This window comes from Rhinoderma darwinii, chromosome 4 (assembly GCF_050947455.1).
Source record: "Rhinoderma darwinii isolate aRhiDar2 chromosome 4, aRhiDar2.hap1, whole genome shotgun sequence".
Lineage (NCBI taxonomy): Eukaryota > Metazoa > Chordata > Amphibia > Anura > Rhinodermatidae > Rhinoderma > Rhinoderma darwinii.
In genome coordinates, this window is record NC_134690.1 from 342,691,398 (window position 1) to 342,713,150 (window position 21,753).

Below are 21,753 nucleotides of genomic sequence, written 5' to 3' on the forward strand. Positions count from 1 at the left end.
ATGCCTGGGTCTATTTTTTGTTTTTTTCAAATATTATAAAGCAAATGCGCCAAAAAGTACAAATGTTTGTGCCTTGACACTTTTTAGAATGTCTCGAATAGGGGGCATGGTATAGATAAAAGGGGTAGGCAAAACCGATAGATTGGGGCAGATTTACTAATGTTGGCTAAGTCTTAGACATTGTAAACTTAGAGCAGGCAGTCCGAAGATGTGACAAATTTATAACAGTGGTGCATATTGTCTACATTTGACAAATCTAGCTTGACATTCTAGGCACTTTTCTCTTTTTTTATGCAAACTCTTGGTTCAATTAGTTTACAACAATTTTTCTATGCCAAATTCTGTTCTTTCCAGCGCATTCTTGTAATAAATATGTTCAAAACTAAATGCAACATTGTGTGCCAAAAATGCAATACATTTGGAGCAAAATGCAACAAAAAACAGCCGCAGACACAATAGTAAATGTGACCCACTGTGTTAGGCCTAGTTCAGGGCCTGGGGAGATGGTGCATAACACAGGAATTTTAGTGCTCTTTTAAGTTCCTGTTTCATTACAATGCCCCCTCAGGCCCTGCATTAGACATAACATAAGGCCCTTTTACACAGTACAATGATAGGACAAACGAGCACTCATATGAATGCTCGTTCCCAATCATTGTGTAAACAGGACAATGATCAGCCGGTGAATGAGCAAACGCTCGTTTACCGGTCGATCGCATCTTATAAGTGGTAAAAAAATTGGTCACTTATCGGCAGCACAGCTGCCGGTGTAAACAGGGTATGTGCTGCCGAAAAGATGCAAACTGTATGAGGACGAATGATTGTATTAACGTACATTTGTCCCCATGCATCCCAACCATTTCCCCATGTAAATGGAGCTAAATGACCGCCGATCTACGTGTTATACGATATATCGTTGAATGGCACTTGTTACTGGCCAAGAAACCTGTCAGTGTAAAACCACTTATAGTAAACAAGTTTTGCCCCGAGAATTCCTTTAAAAAATGAAAATGATATAATGAAGGATTACACACCTGTTCATCAAGCATTAGACAATAGTACAAGATGATATGTAGAAATGCACAAATAAAGGCAAGAAAACAAGGCCAAAAAATAAGAAAGAGAAGGCCAAAAAGGCTACAAAGGGAAGGCATTTTAAGAAAGGAAAGGAAAAGTGAGGAATTATCGCTAAACCCATGTTCGGTGGCAGTATAGGTCGATAAAAAAGTTAGAAATCCAGGAGCTGCTTGCACATGAAACTTTGGAAAAAGCAATGGGGCAAAGGCACCAGTTGGGAACTTTTGTAGTTGAAATTGACAGATCAGGTCAACCAAGCTCATTCTCTAGTAATCTCCTAGTAATTACAGAGGGAGTAATGCAAAATAGACAAAATCTCACACAATTTCGGCTATCATTTCCAAACCCGGTAGGAATGTTTAGAGAGAAAAGACAAGCTGATAGTCAAGTACTGTATCTGGAGTCTGAGATGCAGAATTATCATTACATTTATCAAAGTTTTATTCTTTGCCATTTTAAATGCAATAATTTTCTAAACTTTACACTAAAAATAAAACAGGAAGTTGACACGAAACATAAAAAAAGAAATACAATAGCATGACCTGTTCATATATTCTACTGTATATGAATCTTATCTGTAATAGGCATCTATACTTACCCAACTTGATACCAAGCTCTGAACTTTTATTTCATCATTATCAACATCACTGACCACAGTAATGGAAATCCTATAAAATGTCCCACCTGTACAAAACACAATAATAAAGTCAAATCTTTCCATACACTACAGGCATTGAGCTGTTCTAACATTAGTAAATATCTGATCATGAAATTAGGATTGGTTAATCTACTACTATTTGCATTTCTCACTTAAGATTTCTAATATAGCAATGTTAGTAAATGAAAATGTAAACTATATTGCAATTCATAAAGAAATGCTTCTATAGGTAGAAAATGGGTTAATTGAGCATTACGACCAAACACCTGGTTATATGATATTTTATGGCTGCACTTTTGTGAGAACCGGTTCTTGATGTTCTATTGAAAAAGTAATATACGTCAAAAAAAGATAATATTTCTTGGCCTGAGATAGCTTATTTACTCATAACTGTATTTAAGGCATAAATTACAAAGAGCTGTATACACAACTAGTACCCTTTATCGCAGCCAGGACAATCTGTTCTGAAGAACATGGCTATGGTCTTGTCACTAATCGCCGATGACTTAACTGGTTTTATGGTCTACTGGGAATTTTCATTCTGACACTAAAAGAACATTGAGTATGGAATAAAATATGTGTGCACAATTCTAAGAAATAGGGTTTAGGTAACAAAACAACTAAATTATCTTTTTTGTTTTGTTTTATTCAATGATTACAAAGGAGTATATACCATCGAGGCCAAACATGGGCCACTATGGGGCCCTTGGAGAGAGGGGGCCCAGCTCTGGTTTGTCCCATCCTCTTTGATAATATATGGTAAAAACCTGTGAATTTCCCTTCCCAAAGGAACTGTATTGTTAGCAAACTAGAGAGTGGAGAATTGTCCCAAGGGTCATGGAATGTATGTGGAAGAAATAAAAGACACCAGGTCCTTCTGTCCTTGGTCGCAAAATCCAGCACCACAATGAGGGGAGGGGTATTTTGACCTTTGCAGAGCAATGTGACTACACATAACAGCCAATCACAGTTTAGCTTTCATTAATTAGACTGAACAAGTAAAATGAGAGCTGAACTAAGATTTCTTCCTATGGGCAACAAGACCAATAATACTTCCATACAGTATTGGCATATGAGATCAACCACATGGGTCTCTGTCAGCCATATATTCTTATAATAAAAAAATGGCAATGATTTTTAACGCTACTTTAAAGGGTACCTGCCAGAAGTTGTGAGTCCTTAACACTGCAGACAGAACGATATAGGTGAGGGGGAGGACATTTAAAACATACCTTTTTTCTCAGTCGTGCAACTTGCATGACTAAGAAAAAGGTTATGTTAATTCCCCCAGCTCGGTGGTTGCAAGTGTCACTCTCCTCTCTGAGTGACAAGCCCTAGTGGCCAATCAGGAGACTGCTAGATCCGTCACTCAGAGCAGATGGGCAGGGCTTGCAGCGTGCAATGCAGGAGCACTTGCACATCAAGTCTCGCCTTAGTGGCACTTGTGATCGGGGCAACGGGGGAATTAAACATCATCATGACCGAGACAAAAGGTACTATATGTTTAAAATGCCCTCAATTCTTCTGTATTGATTCCTGTCATCATATTCAACTATGATGCTAGGAGCCCGGCACCCTGCAGTGTGTTTGGCCCGGAAAATGCGACAAACATACAGACCGTATATCATTCACGGACCAAACACGCTCATGTGAATCCGGCACCACAATATCAGGTTTTTAATTTTATATTATTTTTATCATCATTCATTATTTTTTATTTATTTACATTCTCCGTGAACTAGCAGTTTTTTTTTTGTTTTTTTTTTAACTTAAAACCTATGAGTACTTATATTTTTTAAAATTCTATGAAATACACTGCATGAGATTCCTGATATAAGCTGCACTGCTAGTTTACACTTTATTACACATAAGGTATTAGTACAACATAACACAACTACACTTTGGGGAGACTGCAAAGAATGTCCAAACATGTGCCAGTCCAAAAAAAATGGAAAATTATTACTATTGATTTACTATATTTCATATATTTTAGTGAAATGATCGTTTAAACAGTAAAGAATAGTGAAACAAAAATACTAAGGGTAGACATAGCAATAGAATTACTACTCCACCACCATGAATCCAGTAAGGGCCTGGGCTTGAAAATGGCTCTGTTTTGTTACTCATACATCTGTCGCATGTCAGTTACCACCTATGACTGCTTTGAGCTTACAAATGTATGGCACTCAACGTAACTAAAAAATACTAAAGTTGCATTTGACTGCACTCTAAAAGATGTAAAGGAGGACCAAGGCAGTCTTGCAAATGTTGTGCAAATTTTCCCATTCACTTCTACTGAGGTGCGATGCAAGAAGGGAAAAGAAATACGAGTTATGAACAGAAGCCACAATGAAGTTGTGAACAGAGCCTGGAAACCTGTAATCTTATAACTCTAGTTTATTTTGCTTTTCTACTCTACAGCAGTGGTGTGCAGCTGTTGGGGCATGCTGGGAGTTGTAGTTTGACAACATCTTGAGAGCCACAGGATGGGGACTATTGTTCTGAAGAACCAATCTTAAAACTTGACTTTCTATATACAACTTTTCAATATCTTCCTTTTTTTCTGTGGGGAAAGATTTATATTTTACGTGCAAAAAAAGTTCCTATTTTAACTGTAATTATGATGAATTAAGTTCTGTAAATGACATTCAGTCACGCATAGTCACATATACAGTGGAGACATCTACAAAATTGACGCCAGCAGTGTATATGAATCCATCAATCCTTTCTTTTACTACAGTATGCGCTCAGCTTTGGGTTGTGTGAACACACCTTACCACTGTTCTATAATATAAATACATGAAAGGTCTAACATCTCAAATCTAACATCTTTATTTATGTTGTTTGCTGCAAGCATTTTCTAAATTCGGGAATTATGGAAATGTATACAAAAAGCTATAAATCAAGTTATGAAGGCGTGTTTATTTATATGCATTAGATTCATACTATGGGGAAGATTTATTGAAACTGACGGTTCATACTCCAGTCTTAATAAACAGTTCGCTGGTGTAAGATGTGACTCATTTGTTAAGAGCGGCCGGGCCCCATCCCTCTTTGCCGCCCTAATCGCACTTAAAATTAAAAAAAAACTCACTGCTCTGCTTTTTTCCCGCCAGATTCCCTCAGGCTCTCCCTGCAGGCCGCGGGCATCTAAGGACCTGAAGCCGAGCATTGTAAGGACCTGTGTGAACGTCCTGAGTGCTGCCTTACATATAACGTCCTACCTTGTATGCTCTGCGGCCTGATGTGAGAGGCTGAGAGGATCCTGGGGGAAAGGTGGAGCGGTGAGGTGAGTGACATTATAATTTTTTTATTTTAATTTAATTGTCCAATTGAGGGGTGGGGAGCAGATAGTCTGGATCGGGAAGGAAGCTACCTTGTTACGCCTCACAGAGTGAAATCTAGGAGCTGCCAAAGATTTACACTATAATTTACACCACTTTCTGGCGTAGGTAATACATTTGTCCAAGCGAAGGATGGCTTCGCTCCTTTCTGCTAAGTCATGCTAAAAAAAATTCAAACATGCCGTGAGCGGCGTTAAAAGTTTTGGGCCTGTTGCGACTATTTTCAGCCAGAAAACAAAGCTGGAGTAGAAAGGTTAATACATAACCCCCATATGCTTTATTTATTTTTTCTACTACACAATAAGTGAGTCACCATGAAAGGTTATATGTTATTACAATGCAACAATATACAATGGATCAAATATCAATATCACAAATCTCAATTCATGTATATTTTATTTAAAATTTAAAAAAGGACAGCAAGTACATTAACTATAAAATCTGAATAACACAAGCATATCATCTCATAAACATTAAACACTTGTCAATGATATCAGTACATGAGGAGCTATGTGAGCTAATATTCCCTGTGCGTATAATTTATACGGGTCTCATTCCCAGCTTGAATGATATGACAATGTTTTCACTATTAGTTCATATTCAGTCCTTAACAGTTAGCAATAGTACATTTTGCAGCATATAACATAATAATATATAAAAAGTTATTTTAGATAATTAAAGATCCAATGTACATAAATGTCCATTGTGAATATCAGTTCACATAGCAGTTAAGGGCATGACCACACGTGGCGGATTTCCTCCGCAACTGTCCGCATCAATGCCGCACAGAATCTGCGTTGCAGATTCTGCTGCGGATCTGCACAAAATGTGCAGAAAATTGATGCGGACTAGCTGCTGCGGACTGCGGTAAAAGTACTTCCCTTCTCTCTATCAGTGCAGGATAGAGAGAAGGGACAGCACTTTCCCTTGTGAAAGTCAAAGAAATTCATACTTACCGCCCGTTGTCTTGGTGACGCGTCCCTCCTTCGGCATCCAGCCCGATCTCCCTGGATGACGCGGCAGTCCATGTGACCGCTGCAGCCTGTTATTAGCCTGTGATTGGCTGCAGCCGTCACTTAGACTGAAACGTCATCCTGAGAGGCCGGACTGGAGACAGAAGCAGGGAGTTCTCGGTAAGTACGAACTTCATTTTTTTTTACAGATACATGTATATTGGGATCGGTAGTCACTGTCCCGGGTGCAGAAACAGTTACTGCCGATCGCTTAACTCTTTCAGCACCCTGGACAGTGACTATTTACTGACGTCTCCTAGCAACGCTCCCGTCATTACGGGAGCCCCATTGACTTCCTCAGTCTGGCTGTAGACCTAGAAATACATAGGTCCAGCCAGAATGAAGAAATGTCAAGTTAAAAAAGCAAGACGGATCCGCAGCACACATAACATGTGCATGACAGCTGCGGACTTCATTGCGGAAATTAGAATCTCCATTGAAGTCAATGGAGAAATTCCGCCATGAGTCCGCCACTGCTCCGCAACAGACAGAGCATGCTGCGGACACCAAATTCCGCTCCGCAGCCTATGCTCCGCAGCGGAATTTTACGCCTCGTCTAAACGAACACTGCTAAATTAAAGTGTAAGTCAATGGACAAACGGCTCCGCTGCGGATTAACGCTGCGGAGTGTCCGCAGCGGAATTTAAGTGAAATTCCGCCACGTGTGAACCCAGCCTAATAAGCAAATGCTGATATAATTGATAGGTCTGTTCAACTAGAAACAGTTTACATGAATTGGTGGTGGTGTGATATTAGCATACAAAGATATATATATATATATATATACACATATATATATATATATACACACACACACACACACACGTATATATATATATATATACACACACACATATATATATTTTATATATATATATATATATATATATATATATATATATATATACATATATATATATATCCTATATATCCTATATATGTATACACAACAATTCATCCATCATGTACACATATACACCCTATTTTGTGTGCTAGGATAAATTGTATATTGTTGCACTATATAACATAACATTTACTCTATTGGGATTAGTGCTCATTTTTGTAAGAAGTCTCTTATATTAAACCTAAGTATAAAATAAAAATATGCCATTGCTCATGTGTATAATCATAGTTTAGCAAAATTCTAGGGAGGATGTTTCACTATTCATAACTACCCTTACTGAAGATGAGTGAATCGATTCTACATAAACCGAATTCGGTTTGAATTTCCCGAAAGTTTAGGATTTGCGGAATTTCAACATTTTTGAGGTTCGCAGGGCACAAATTGCTGTGACATGGCTGCCTCCATATTACAAATTAGAAAAAAGATCACATGACCTCGGGTGGGCTTTCCCATAATTCCTTGCAGGCAGCCTTCCCAAAATACACTGCGGTTATACCTCCCTCTACCCATGCTGTCCCTTTGACATTACTAATGCTGACCTGGCATTAAAGAGCTTGAAATGGGTTGGATAGTCCTAGAAAACCTCAGAGAGTCAGACACTAGTTTTCTTGGCAATCAGGTCACTTGCGTTTGGCTGCAAATTTATTCAGACCAACGCAAATCAGACTCCAAACTAATTTTGGAAATTTGCTGCTCAAATAATGTCCATAAACATTGAACACCTATGGGTTACTCATAGCTAATTCATTACTGAAACAAGTAGAGGTAGGGGATCTCATTTCAAGAGCTTCCATTTACCGAAGACAAACTATTCCATTTAAAGAGGCTCTGTCACCACATTGTAAGTGGCCTATCTCCTATATAAGGAGATCGGCGCTATAATGTAGGTGACAGTAATGCTTTTTATTTAGAAAAACGATCTATTTTAAACCACTTTATGAGCGATTTTTAGCTTTATGCTAATGAGTTTCTTAATGCCCAAGTGGGCGTGTTTTTACTTTAGACCAAGTGGGCGTTGTACAGAGGAGTGTATGACGCTGACCAATCAGCATCATACACTTCTCTCCATTCATTTACACTGCACTAGCGATATAGTTATATCACTATGTGCAGCCACATACACAAACATTAACATTAATGCAGTGTCCTGATAATGAATATACATCACTACCAGCCTGGACGTGATATGTACTCAGAATCCTGACCACTTCTGAATATTTTCTGTGAGATTCCAGCAAGGCAAACGTAATTTCGTTTGAAATGACAGGTTACATTGTAATCTCGCGAGATTACGTTTGCCTTGCTGTAATCTCAGAGAAAAGATTCAGAAGTGTCAGGATTCTGAATAAACATCACGTCCAGGCTGGTAGGGATGTATATTCATTATCAGGACACTGAAGTAATGTTAGTGTTTGTGTATGTGGCTGCACATAGCGATATAACTATATCGCTAGTGCAGTGTAAATGAATGGACAGAAGTGCATGACGCTGATTGGTCGGCGTCATACACTCCTCTGTACAATGCCCACTTGGTCTAAAGTAAAACACGCCCACTTGGGCATTAAGAAACTCATTAGCATAAATCTAAAAATTGCTCATAAAGTGGTTTCAAATAGATTGTTTTTCTAAATAAAAAGCATTACTGTCACCTACATTATAGCGACAATCTCCTTATATAGGAGATAGGGCACTTATAATGTGATGACAGAGCCTCTTTAAATAGTATTGAATGAAATGTAAAAGAGAATACACAACTGAAAAAGGTTGACATGGCGTCCAGACTTTGCAATCTCCTAAGGATATATTCATTAATTTGAGAGTTAGAAATTCATTATTTTTAGTGGGGGATTTATCACAGAATCATAGCAGAAATTGTTTTCTTAATAGTTATGCTCATTTTCTGAATGTTTTAGGCTTTATTACAATGATTTGGTGACTCAGATAAATGCCCCTTTAAAAAAGTTTTTAAGTGATTCGATGTATCATAATTGTTTTCTGAATTCTATTATATATTAATACTCATTTTCTACAGCAAACAAATGCAATACTACAGCAAATTTTTTCAAGCAATCATCTAATGAAAAATTTAATGACTATCATTAAGGTTCACGTCTAGTCTAGGAAGATACATCTACATACTGCTGTTAACCTCCTGTCCACAGAAACAGGCTACGTCCGAGAAAGGACTGCAAGGGCACAGCAGAACCGATGGAGCCAATGTCATTGCATCAAATGGTCCATTGCTAATAAGCTGTTGACTAGTATTATTAAAGTAATCTACTTGAAGTGAATACTGATGTAAAAGTCCAGTTCCTGGAGCAAGAGATGGATCCTCTATAAGCTCCATAAGTTTAGAGTCTGAAGATTCCAATGTGGCTGATCCAATACTAGCAGAGAAATGATTGTTATCCATGCTTTTCAACATTTCTGTCTGCTCATTATTTCCCACAATGCCAATTGACCATCCTGGAACATCATCGGAAGTTGTAATTTTCCAATAATTCCACACTGAATTTATTAATGAGCTTGTAGTGAGAAGAGAAATCTGGGCAGCATTTGTATCACTTTCAGTCTTTGTGTTTAAAGACGGGACCAAGGTGTTCATTGATAGTTGGTGATCATTATCCATTAAATGGGTTTGAATCGTGGGTGATAAGTGATTATATGCCAGTGGGGGTGTTGCAATATAGCTGCTGTACCCTACTTCTAGTGACTCTGCCTTACTGAGAAAATGAGTTTGCTTTACTAAGTCATTATTGAAGGCACTATATGCTGTCAAGATACTGATGTCGCTTGCTAGGTATGCTATATCTTGGGTATGCAACGTACCCTGAGGTTCGGTAAATTCTGGAAAATTATGTTCTCTTTGCTGCTGTTGGTCAGGGTTAAACAAAACCTGAATTGTACAAGGCAACAGTTTCATTTTGTTAGCCTGAGCAGAAGACTTTTGACCAGCAAGAGACTGATGAAAGAAATGTCCTTCCATGGAACTGCCGATCTCAGTTTCATCTGTAGGTTTTCTATCACTTATGGGTGACTGGGAAGAAAGCTCGAATTGTGTTGTATTTTCTAAGCTTCCCGAGTCTAAGTAGTTAGGTGTAGTGGTATTTGCTATAAATCTATCTTTACCTACTGACTGGGCAATAAACTTTGATGGCGAATAATGTAATAAAGTCTTTGTTGGTGCCAGGTTAAATGTTGTGTTCATATTTGAAAGTCCTCCATTAGCAGCATTGGATTCAACTACTGGACTCCTGGATACTAAATACAACTTTTCAGCTTCCAAAAAATTTTCCTCTCCCGAAAATTCATCTGCATCCACATGTTTTTGATAGTCATTGATCCCAGCAGTTGGACGTGAGCTAACTATTTCATGAGAGAAAGTAACAAATGGAAGCTCAGTAGTTGGACCATCCAAGTTCTCTCTGGGTTTTTCATAGTTTAGTAAAAAGTATTTCCAATGATGGTCTGACACATCATAACTTGAGGTCATCAAATTGTACTGCTCTTCTCGCCTTGAATTCAGAATTCCGCTTGACTCTGTTTCAGGGAAATTTATAGTTTGTCTGTTTGAGGACAGACCATCTGAATGTAAGACTATAGTGAATAACTCTTCGTGATTTAATGTTCTTGTTGGTAAAATTTCTTCTTTTATACTTTGTGTCACATATAAGGGACCCTGTATATTATCCATACTAATGTGGTGCATATATTCTCTGTGAGCCAGTAAACTTCCGAGGGGCTGTTTCGATTGGGTAGGTAGTAAGTTGTATACTGATGTACAACTGGAGCCAATATCACATGACACACTTTCTGTAAAAAAAAAATTTTGTGTATACACTGAATACAATACTTGATTCCTTAATATTGGAGGCGCTAAATAATTTGGTTGAGTGATTTTCTCTTCAGCCGAAGATTCTATAGACACACTAACATTAGTCTCAAAAACATATTTTGCTTCTTCAGTGTTTTTTAGACCATGTGCTCCATTACCAGTCGGAGTTTGAAAACCAACAAGCCTCTCAAGACCTTTATTATTATTACCTCTTCCTGACTTCAAGTATTCCTCTGTTGGTGTCACTTTAGAAGTTAACATATTTATTAAAAATGGTAGTTTATCTGTTGTGTTTCTACTTTTATCAGATGACACATAAAGAAAAGATGTGTTGCCAGCATTAGAATCATGATTTCCACTTGCATGATCACTAAATAAATACTCTGATGTCATTTTACTATACTCATTACTATGTTTAATAATGCTTTTAGCATTCAAAGGTGGAGTAAAATTGTCAAAATTGTGCATAATCCATTGTGGCCACCATGTTTGATTCAAATTATTTTTCTTGCTAAGCTGTGTTCTACTGAAAGATATATTATCTGGATCGTTCATAGAAACATTATGCCATTCATCTTCACTCCCAGATCCTCCGGCCTCTACTTTTGAGAGTTCATCTTCTCTAAATAAGAGAGAAGACCATTTGCTTGAAACATTCATTAAAAAAGCTGAGCCTTTACTAGAAAACACTTTGTTAGTGGACATTTCTTCTTTGGTGGCTGCAGTGACCAGTGTAGTTATCCTATGATTGGTAGATGATGTCCATAGTGATGGTGCTGTCATTAACCAGAAATTGATAGGGATTTTGCTTGTCGTACTTTTCTCTGAAGATGCTGGTCTTTGTTTTACTGGCCACACAATTGGAGTAGAAATAATCCCAATGCTCCTTACACCTTTTATTTTTGAGTCTTGCATTTGTAGCTGCCATCTTTCCCAAGTACGGGTAACAGGGTTTCTCTTCATTCTGATGGGAAATGTAGCAGGAACTTTGAGTTCCTGCAGATCTGCATGTTATGCCATACAATAAATGGATTGAAAAAAAATGTTACTCGCAACAAAAATACATTCCTGTCAACTTGGTACACTAAAGTTTACTCAAAATATATGTGGTTATAAAGATTATTTAAATCACCAGCTGACATCACAGATTTAATAAACTTCAATTTAACCTTGACCTTTGGTGAACCTAAGTGGAACCTACTTTTATATAGTAGAGATTTGTATATAAGGCAATTTCTTTATCTACAGATGTAGCAGTCTCTAACATGACCCTGATAACTTGTTGCCGCGTGATAACTTATTACATACCACATCAAAAGCCATTGAAAAGCTATTAACTATCCAGCGGATAGGTCATCAGTACATGATCTGTGGGGGTACAACACCCAGACCCCGAAAAGATCAGCTGGTCCGGTGCCTCCGTGCACTGGATATACATTCCGGAAGCAGTTGGCTCCAGCCACAGAATAGCGGCCGAGCTGCAGTACTGCAGCTCTGTTCCTATTCAAGTGAATAGGAGCCGACCTGCAGTTCTGCACCACAGCCGCTATGCTATGTACGAAGCCAACTGCTTCCAGCTCCGTACATAGCATTATGTGCCATAACATCTGGTGCCCGCAGGCCACCGGAGCGGCTAATCGGTGCAGGGTCCGGGTATCGGACTGGCACTGATGATATACTGATGACCTATCTGGTGGATAGGTCGTCAGTTGTCAGAAAGTGGAAAAACCCTTTAAGTGTCAAGTTAAGGATTGCTACATCTGTAGTTCTATTGACAGAATCGCGCATAGGATGATGATGGATAAATCACATGACCTGTGACTTCCTTATCAGCCTATCTTAAGCCACATGGATGACTATTTTAACTACAATTTTTTTTTGCCCGTAAGCAGAAAGCTGTATTCAGCAGTTAATCTCATAGAGTAATTGAAGGAATTAAATTTTCTTTCCCCAGTAATTCCTTCCTCTATTATATTATCAATGCCACTCATAAAAGGGAGTGATTCTAAAAACAAGTATAATGGTACTACTAGAAATGCCTCCTGCAAGTGTAGACTCACATTAGGTGACCAAAGTGGAAACTCTCATTACTGCCTTACCGAGGAAAATTGAATTTCCTGATATACAGATAACTTTATGCAATATAACAACTTTATATTCGTTAATACGATTTCAAAAATATCAGCTATTCATTTAAACAATAAAAAATCTATGAAGTCATATAATCATGTATTGTAAAAACTAGGCACATATTTAAAAGAAAATGTAAATGTCTCACATACTTAAAGGAGTTGTCTGGTCTAGAAAATTCACCTTCAAATACTCTATTATAGAATTCTGAGCCAATATAGGGTGGAGTCCCCAATTTAGGATCCTCATCCATTAACCATAGTGGAGAGGGGCTACAAAGAGCATCTCTAGCCAATGGAAACGGTACGTTCATGCACATAAAGACTAGTCCATTGATTTCAATGCTAACTGTTTATTTCCTCTGCAGTGGCGCTGCAAGGAAATTGAACACTTTTTACTAAGTAACCCCACAGTTAATAGCTGATCGCTGGGGGTCGCAGCAGCGTGACACCCTGTGATCAGGTTATTTCAGGGGACTCTTCAAACTGTACAAAGCGGACATGCCCTATGAATACAAATGCTTCTTTAGATGTCTAAATTACTTGTAGTGGATTTGCATCTAACACAAAGGTCTAGTTGCGTAAAACAAACAATACCGACAATCAATAAAACTTTCCAAAGAAACAGCAAACAATATCTACATTATCTAGTGATAATACCAAAATGCTCCAAAATGCAAAGAACACTATTCATACTTTCATGTCTATCACTTGACGACAATAAAGCAACAAGTACATAAATGAAAAATGAAAAAACACAATAGATTATAAATATAGATAAATAAATAATTATACTGATAAATAGAATTGTAGAACCAGGATGAATACACAAAGTAAAGATCTGGTTTGGAGTCCCTTGATTATATCAGAGAATTGTTATCAGCAATCCCTAATATAATCTTATTCTCTTTTAGTGGAGAAATTCCAGAAATACTCTGCAGCACTGCTGAGCATTTGAAGATGGCATCATGAAAATACAGGGGCACTTTGCAGCAATCCATATTTTGTATGGAATACTATCACAAGCATTAATGTTGCTCCAAAAAAAATATTTATTTAGTGCAAAGTGTTTTCTCATTTTGTATTATTCAAATCTAAACCATATAATACATTAGCATATACTAGGATATGGGTCTCTTACCAGGCTCTGGGTTATCGACGCTGTTAGTAGTCATGTTAGTAGTTATCATAGTGGCTGGTGAAGCTGTTACCGTAACTGGGAAAAATACAATAAAATGTGAGCTTGAGCTGTGCACTGTGGATCCACTTATTAGGTCAAGCATTGGATGTGACAATATCAAAGAGCAACCTAGGCTGGTAAGATTATTGTGTAATAAAGCAGTGCTATCTAATAATTTGCATATATATACACATATATACATATATATACATATACATATATATATATATATATATATATATATATATATATGTGTGTGTGTGTGCGTGTGTGCGTGTGTGCGTGTGTGTGTGTGTGTGTGTGTGTGTGTGTGTGTGTGTGTGTGTGTGTGTGTGTGTGAACCATTGTGGATAGCAATGAATTGAAAACAACAAACTTTGGTATAAAACAGCAGCACATAATAAATTTGGTGAAAGACAATAAATTTCATTATACTGACATCTTTACAAATGGATAATAACGTTGTTATGAGCAAAGAAGTCTGCAATAAAATATATATAAATAAACTTTATAGGGTTTCCTTAAAATACTTTGTATGTGCAGGTTTCTACATTTTTCATTTAATTTGAATTGATATTAAATTGAATTAAAGTGATTCCACATGTACGGTCACCTTTCATTTGAGGTTGGGGGCCAGGACTGGATTTTTTTTGGGATTGGTTAATCCCAGTTAATGCGCCCCCTCTGATTTGACTTTTATGACAAGCCTGACTGACATCTCATTCAAGTTTTCAGGGCAATCTCTTTAAAGGCTATGTAACTCTTTGAACGTGATATATATATATACTGTATATTTTTAATCGTAAAAAGGTCAGTCAGTGTGTTTTGTGCAACTTTACAATTTCATTTTTATTAAAAAAAAATAATAATTTTTGAAATTCAGCTGCTCTGTTTTCTGTATACAGATGCAAAGCAGCTGTATCTCAAAAAGTAACAATCATTTTTAATAAAAACTAATTATAAAGTCACATGAACACACTGATATAACTTTTTATTTAAAAAAAAATTGCTTTTAAAAGGTTTACATAGCCTTTAAATGGAACTTAAAAATAAACAGGAGTGAGCATGCAGCAACATTATTATTTGATCAGTGTTATTGACCATGCATTATTCATGTTTGTCTTAAAGAAACACTCCGGTCAATAAAGAAAAATCAGCCAGCACACAGAGTCTATATGTGTTCCTCACTTTTACATTATATCATGTGTCTATACTTTACATAGTCATGTGCTTTCCGTTATTTGCGGTTACTACATATTTTCTGCATTGCAGCATCAAGTGGCTGCTATCTCCATGACTCCATGACATTGAGTCTTCTGCATGTTATTTTACCATTCCTTACATAGATATCAGTGGGCAGGTGGGCACCAGTAAGCCCATCCCAGGCTGGGAAAATTAAGCTGCCAGTTAGAAACAAGGCATCATGGAACCTGGCTGACAAAAAATTAGGGATTTATACAGGTGAACATTGTTCAAGCCCCATCATCTCTGTTGTCCTATTAGTATCCTGCACGGGAGTAGTCATTATTGCAAAATTATATAATTCTATTTGTGTATATTTCCTAAAATGACTTCCAATGGCTCCAGACAGCGCTGTTCTATTGTTATGAACAACACACGCTTCAGCTGCGGCCTAGTAGGGGACACCAGGGGCTCTCTCTTTCGACACCATTCAGGTAAATTAAAGTTTGATGGCTTTTAGAGCTCCATGACTCTGACCCAAAGCTGATTTTTAAGTTTTTGACTGGAGTATCCCTTTAAAAAATATGCAGCAGTAGAAAAAGTACCAAGAAAAGAAAAAAAGAAAAATATATATGTATATATATATATACACATATATGTATTATATAATAAATAAGTGTTGTCTTTACTTTAGGCGCTACCTTTAACTAGTATTGGCTACTGAATATCATCAGTAAAATGGAAAATGTAGCAACTTTTTGCCTCTATTACCTTTTTTCAGTTCCTATTTTACTGTGGTAGTGAAAAAAAATCTATTGTTGCTACCTGGAAATTTTTTATCAATCAGGACAAATAGGCTGTTGGATATTACTCTTGTTATTTGTTTTCTTAGTATTTTGAGTATACATGGGTGAACTGTTCTGAATTGTCTGTGGATACAATTGATTGAATAATAGGGCACCTTAACTCATTGAGTCATTAACAGTGACTTATTCTGATCATATGAACTCCTAATAGTCATATGAAAAAACAGTTAATGACAAACTCACACCTACAGCCCACTAGACCTAATCTACTTAAAAGCATTAAATATAAACACAAGCCATAATTAGAATAAAACTGAAAAATAAACTTCAACAGAAAAAGTAAAACAACATCTTTTCCAAATTCCCTCAATTTTAATACATTTGATGACTGTGCATTAAGTTTTAATTCTATTTTAAACCGGATAAGTTAAGGTACTGACCTTGGTAATCTTGTGACACGGTCCATAAACAGGTTTACATAATTTTTATGACCTCTTGATACAATAGGTTATTAAATATTTATTGGTAAACCGCTAAAACTTTATCTCAGTTGTTACACCTCCTTATTCAATGTTAATAACCTATCCTGTTCTATCGTTTTATATATATATATATATATATATATATATATATATATATATATATATATATAGTAAGTTTATATATACAACTCTAAGTATGAGCTATGTACACAGAAATAATACATATATAAAGATATAAATATATATGAACAAATAAATAAACAGATATATTATATATATATATATATATATATATATATATATATATATATATATATATATATGTATATATTACAATGCACCACCGTCACAAATGTCCCATATTATACACAGAAGTAATTAAAAAGCAATATAATATGCTCACTTATGTTCCTTTTGGCTAATATTCATTAGTATATAGAGTTAGGCCTCATGCACACGACCGTAGCCGTGTGCACGGCCGTGATTTTCGGGTCGGCCGGCTGCGGACTGTCAGCGGACTGTCAGCCGCAGGCCGCCCGCAAATCGCGGGACATGCACATGGCCGCGGCCATTGTTTTCAATGAGCCCGGACCGCAGAACCGGGCCGTAATAAGACATGCCCGTTCTTTCTACGGTCCGGGATCCCGGGCCGTGCACGGACCGCAAAAACTACGGTCGTGTGCACGGCCCCATAGAAAAGAATGGGGCCGCAATTCTCCCGTGGATTTTCGGGAGAATTGCGGCCGCAAAAACACGGTCGTGTGCATGAGGCCTTATATAACAATGGATGAAAATATAAAGATTTATACTGATATATAAAGAAGTCCTGCTTGACTTAATAGAAATGGGCAATTGCAAGGTTCATTTTCTCCAATTTCTGTACAAACACTTAATAAGTCATAGCATAAATTCTTACCAGGTAGTGGGCTATATGTGGTTATGTTAGTAGTGATCAAAGCAGATGGCAAAGAAGGAGTTACAGTAGCTGGCAAAAAATATAAACAAAACAAATGAAAGTATGGATGTCAAGACATATATGTAGTAAAAATGACTATAATTTAATACTGCATGATATAAAAACTAAAGGTAATCATACTAAGATCAACTCTTATAGTTACATATTTTTAACTTTCTTAAAGTTGAACAAAGCCCATAAAAAAACACATATGGTACTAAAAGGGGCGTTCTGCCAAGAGATATTTAGGGCATATCCATGATCCATAAAGGTCTGATAGGTAGGGTCCCACTTCTAAGACCCCGGTTGATCTGCAGAAGATAGTCAGTAGTGGCTGTAAAAAGAAGAAAGGGAGATCTGGCCACACTTGCACACTCGGTTATTTAGATTTTGGGTCCTTGACCGAATGGGCCAATCATTAAAGGATTCTTGCTAGTATGGTTAAATTACATTTATAGCCATACTTGGTAAACATATAGTTTTACAGACCAGCATCTAATATTTAATTTGAAATCAATACATTTTGGATTTATGCAAAATTATTTGCCTATTAGGCAGTTCCAAAGCCTCAGCCTCAGAAGCTGTCTATCAGTTTATTGCTGACAGGCAATAATGCTCTAGTATATTGAGTTTACTAAAGCATTATGAAAGTGATTAAGGGATAGCATCATAAAGTCCCCTAGTGGGACTAAAAAAATAACTTAAATAAAGGTAAATTTAAAAAAATGTGTTTTGAGTAAAAAATGTGAACATTTTTTTTTCATACAAAGAAGTTAAATTGTGCCAAAATGTAAAAAAATATCCTATACATATTTGGTTTTGCCGCAATCGTTAACAACCCGTATAATAAAGTTAGCACATTGTTTATGCCACACGATGAGCGGCATAAATTAAAATAAAAACACATTGGCGGAATTCTGAATCTGGATCATGTGGTGGTCTGGAACTTGCAGTAAGAAAGTACAAATGTATCTGTTATTTGGCACAAGTGCTATAAATGTTCCTATACATACAAATGTGTGGCCAGTGAATGCTAATCATGTCATCCCATATTCTTTGGTAAACACAACGTAATATTATTCCAAGTGTATCTTTAAAGAGGCTCTGTCACAATATTTTGCAACCCCTATCTGCTATTGCAGCAGATAGGCGCTGCAATGTAGATTACAGTAACGTTTTTATTTTTAAAAAACAAGCATTTTTGGCCAAGTTATGACCATTTTTGTATTTATGCAAATGAGGCTTGCAAAAGTACAACTGGGCGTGTTTAAAAGTAAAAGTCCAAGTGGGCGTGTATTATGTGCGTACATCGGGGCGTTTTTATTACTTTTACTAGCTGGGCGTTCTGACGAGAAGTATCATCCACTTCTCTTCAGAACGCCCAGCTTCTGGCAGTGCAGACACAGCCGTGTTCTCGAGAGATCACGCTGTGTCGTCACTCACAGGTCCTGCATCGTGTCGGTCACATCGGCACCAGAGGCTACAGTTGATTCTGCAGCAGCATCAGCGTTTGCAGGTAAGTAGCTACATCGACTTACCTTCAAATGCCGATGCTGCTGCAGAATCAAATGTAGCCTCTGGTGCCGATCTGTCCTCGCTCGACTGACACGATGCAGGACCTGTGAGTGACGACACAGCGTGATCTCTCGAGAACACGGCTGTGTCTGCACTGCCAGAAGCTGGGCGTTCTGAAGAGAAGTGGATGATACTTCTCGTCAGAACGCCCAGCTAGTAAAAGTAGTAAAAACGCCCCGATGTACGCACATAATACACGCCCAGTTGTACTTTTACTTTTAAACACGCCCAGTTGTACTTTTGCAAACCTCATTTGCATAAATACAAAAATGGTCAGAACTTGGCCAAAAATGCTCGTTTTTAAAAAATAAAAACGTTACTGTAATCTACATTGCAGCGCCGATCTGCTGCAATAGCAGATAGGGGTTGCAAAATCTGGTGACAGAGCCTCTTTAAAGTATAATTTAAATTATGGGGGAAAAAACAGCAATGAATATCAAACAAAGCAGTAAAGAAAATGTCATGCATCACAATATATGATGATGGAGAAACAAAATATATAGATGGTTATTTCTAAGTGCTAATTTTGAATACATTAACATTGTTTGCACTTTTTTTTTCATGTTCTACAAATTGTTTACGTATCGATCTATAATAAGAGTTGTTCAACTACCCTGTGCAAATAAAAATTTGACCTTAACGGCTATGTAAACCTTTGAAAGTGAATTTTATATATATATATATATATATATATATATATATATATATATATATATATAAATATATATATATATATATATATATATATATATATATATATATATATGGATATATATATATCTATATCTATATATATCTATCTACATCTGTATATATACAGTGTGTATATATATAATTATATATATATATATACATATATCTATATATATATATATATATATATATATATATATATATATATAAATGTCAGTCAGTGTGTTTGGTGCAACTTTCAAATTAGTTTTTATTAAAAATTATTTTTACTTTTTGAGATATAGCAGCTCTATATCCTGGATACAGAGAAGCTATATCTTATGCTGAATCCTGTATCCGTCAGGTCCGCAGAACTGACAGGTTCAGTGACAGCAGGTCACGCAGGATCGAGCTGTTATCAATCAAATCTAAGTTCATAACCTGTCAGTTCTGCAGACCTGATGGGTACAGAATTTATTGAACGATACAGCACCTCTGTATACAGGATACAAAGGGGATGTATCTCAAAATTTTTTAATTTTTAATAAAAACTAATTTAAAAGTTGCAGCAAATACACTGACTGACATTTTTCTATAAAAAAAAATCACTTTCGAATGTGTACATAGCCTTTAAGCAGGGACCTAGCTAAGCATTATTTTATCCAGTACCTGGGACATACTAGTTTTCAATCCATTCTTTGCAGCATAAAGAACAAAATGTATCAATAGTGGTCAATTCATTTAGGGGGTCCCCTGAATAGTCTCCCCTTCATAGCTCATGCACACGGCCGTATTACAGCTCCGTACATGCCCTGAGTAGTCTATAGGGCTATAATAGCTTCATATACCCCTGATTTCATACAAAGGCATACAGATTGATATTATGGAAATATTGTTTGCTCAAAGTATTGCTTTTAGTGGAGTATATTTCCATAATATAATAATAGGGAGACACGTGGGGTGCCGACAGCTCCGTAGTACTTACAACAACTCCCTTTCTCACAATTAGTAACTAGGATATGAAGAACTCACTTTAAATATGGATTGGTTTTAACCATCTGTATATTTTGGAGGATACATATAGGATGAATATAATGATTTTTTTATCACCTCTATAGTGAAAAAAAACCTCACATAATATGGAAGATGTGGAGTCTTACCATATATGCTACTGGAAGTGTTAGTGATGATAGTGGTTGATGAGGCGGTAGTTGTATCAGTAGATGGTAAAGTTACGGCAGGTGATGAAGATGATGAATATATTACGGTGGATGATTGAGTGACAGTTGATGATGAAGAAATGGTGGATGTAACTGTAGATGATAGTTAACACAAGAAAGAAGTAACCAGGATGAATGCATTGAAAATGTCCTTCCCAGATACCGAATGTATCTATTCCAGGGAAAGTTAATGTTCTCTTACAAAGGCAGGCCTCCAAAATAATTCAAAACACTATTAAACAGAATTTTTTTTATAGTTCCCCCAATATTGTGGTACTGTAAAAAATCATAACCATAAACTCCAGACACACATCTTATTTTAAAGATCTTAGAACTTGCTTCTAGTCATTATCCCAGAATGGTTCGCTGCTCGGATTAGCACATCACAAGTATGTACTCATATCCAAAGGATATGAACGGTATTGCAACTAATTTTTGTATTGCTCTTGGCTTACAAAATTATGCCAATATGTGTATACACCTATGTTTCTAAGAGTAGCACCTGAATGCAGATTGAGACTACACATAAGGTTTATTTGTAGTCTGTAACCATGGAGATACAGAGGTCTGCATTTGAGCTGTACACACAAAAACAATATGATTTTTTTATTTTTTATTAAGTGTGACATAACCCTTAGCCTGATTCCTCTTCCATGGTTTCGAATGATGCAATCTGTGTTCACCTGCCCATGGACCCCATAGCAATCAATGGGGCTACCAC

At 36.7% G+C, this 21,753-nt stretch overlaps 1 protein-coding gene across 1 annotated transcript in view; it reads right to left on the reverse strand.

Moving 5' to 3' along the window:
• ADGRG6 (adhesion G protein-coupled receptor G6) overlaps positions 1-21,753 on the reverse strand; it is a 157,312-nt gene that overhangs the window by 42,001 nt on the left and 93,558 nt on the right. The window contains exon 6 of the mRNA XM_075864459.1: positions 1,676-1,761. Coding sequence (XP_075720574.1) covers positions 1,676-1,761 — 86 coding nt within the window. The remainder of the gene's footprint in view (positions 1-1,675; positions 1,762-21,753) is intronic.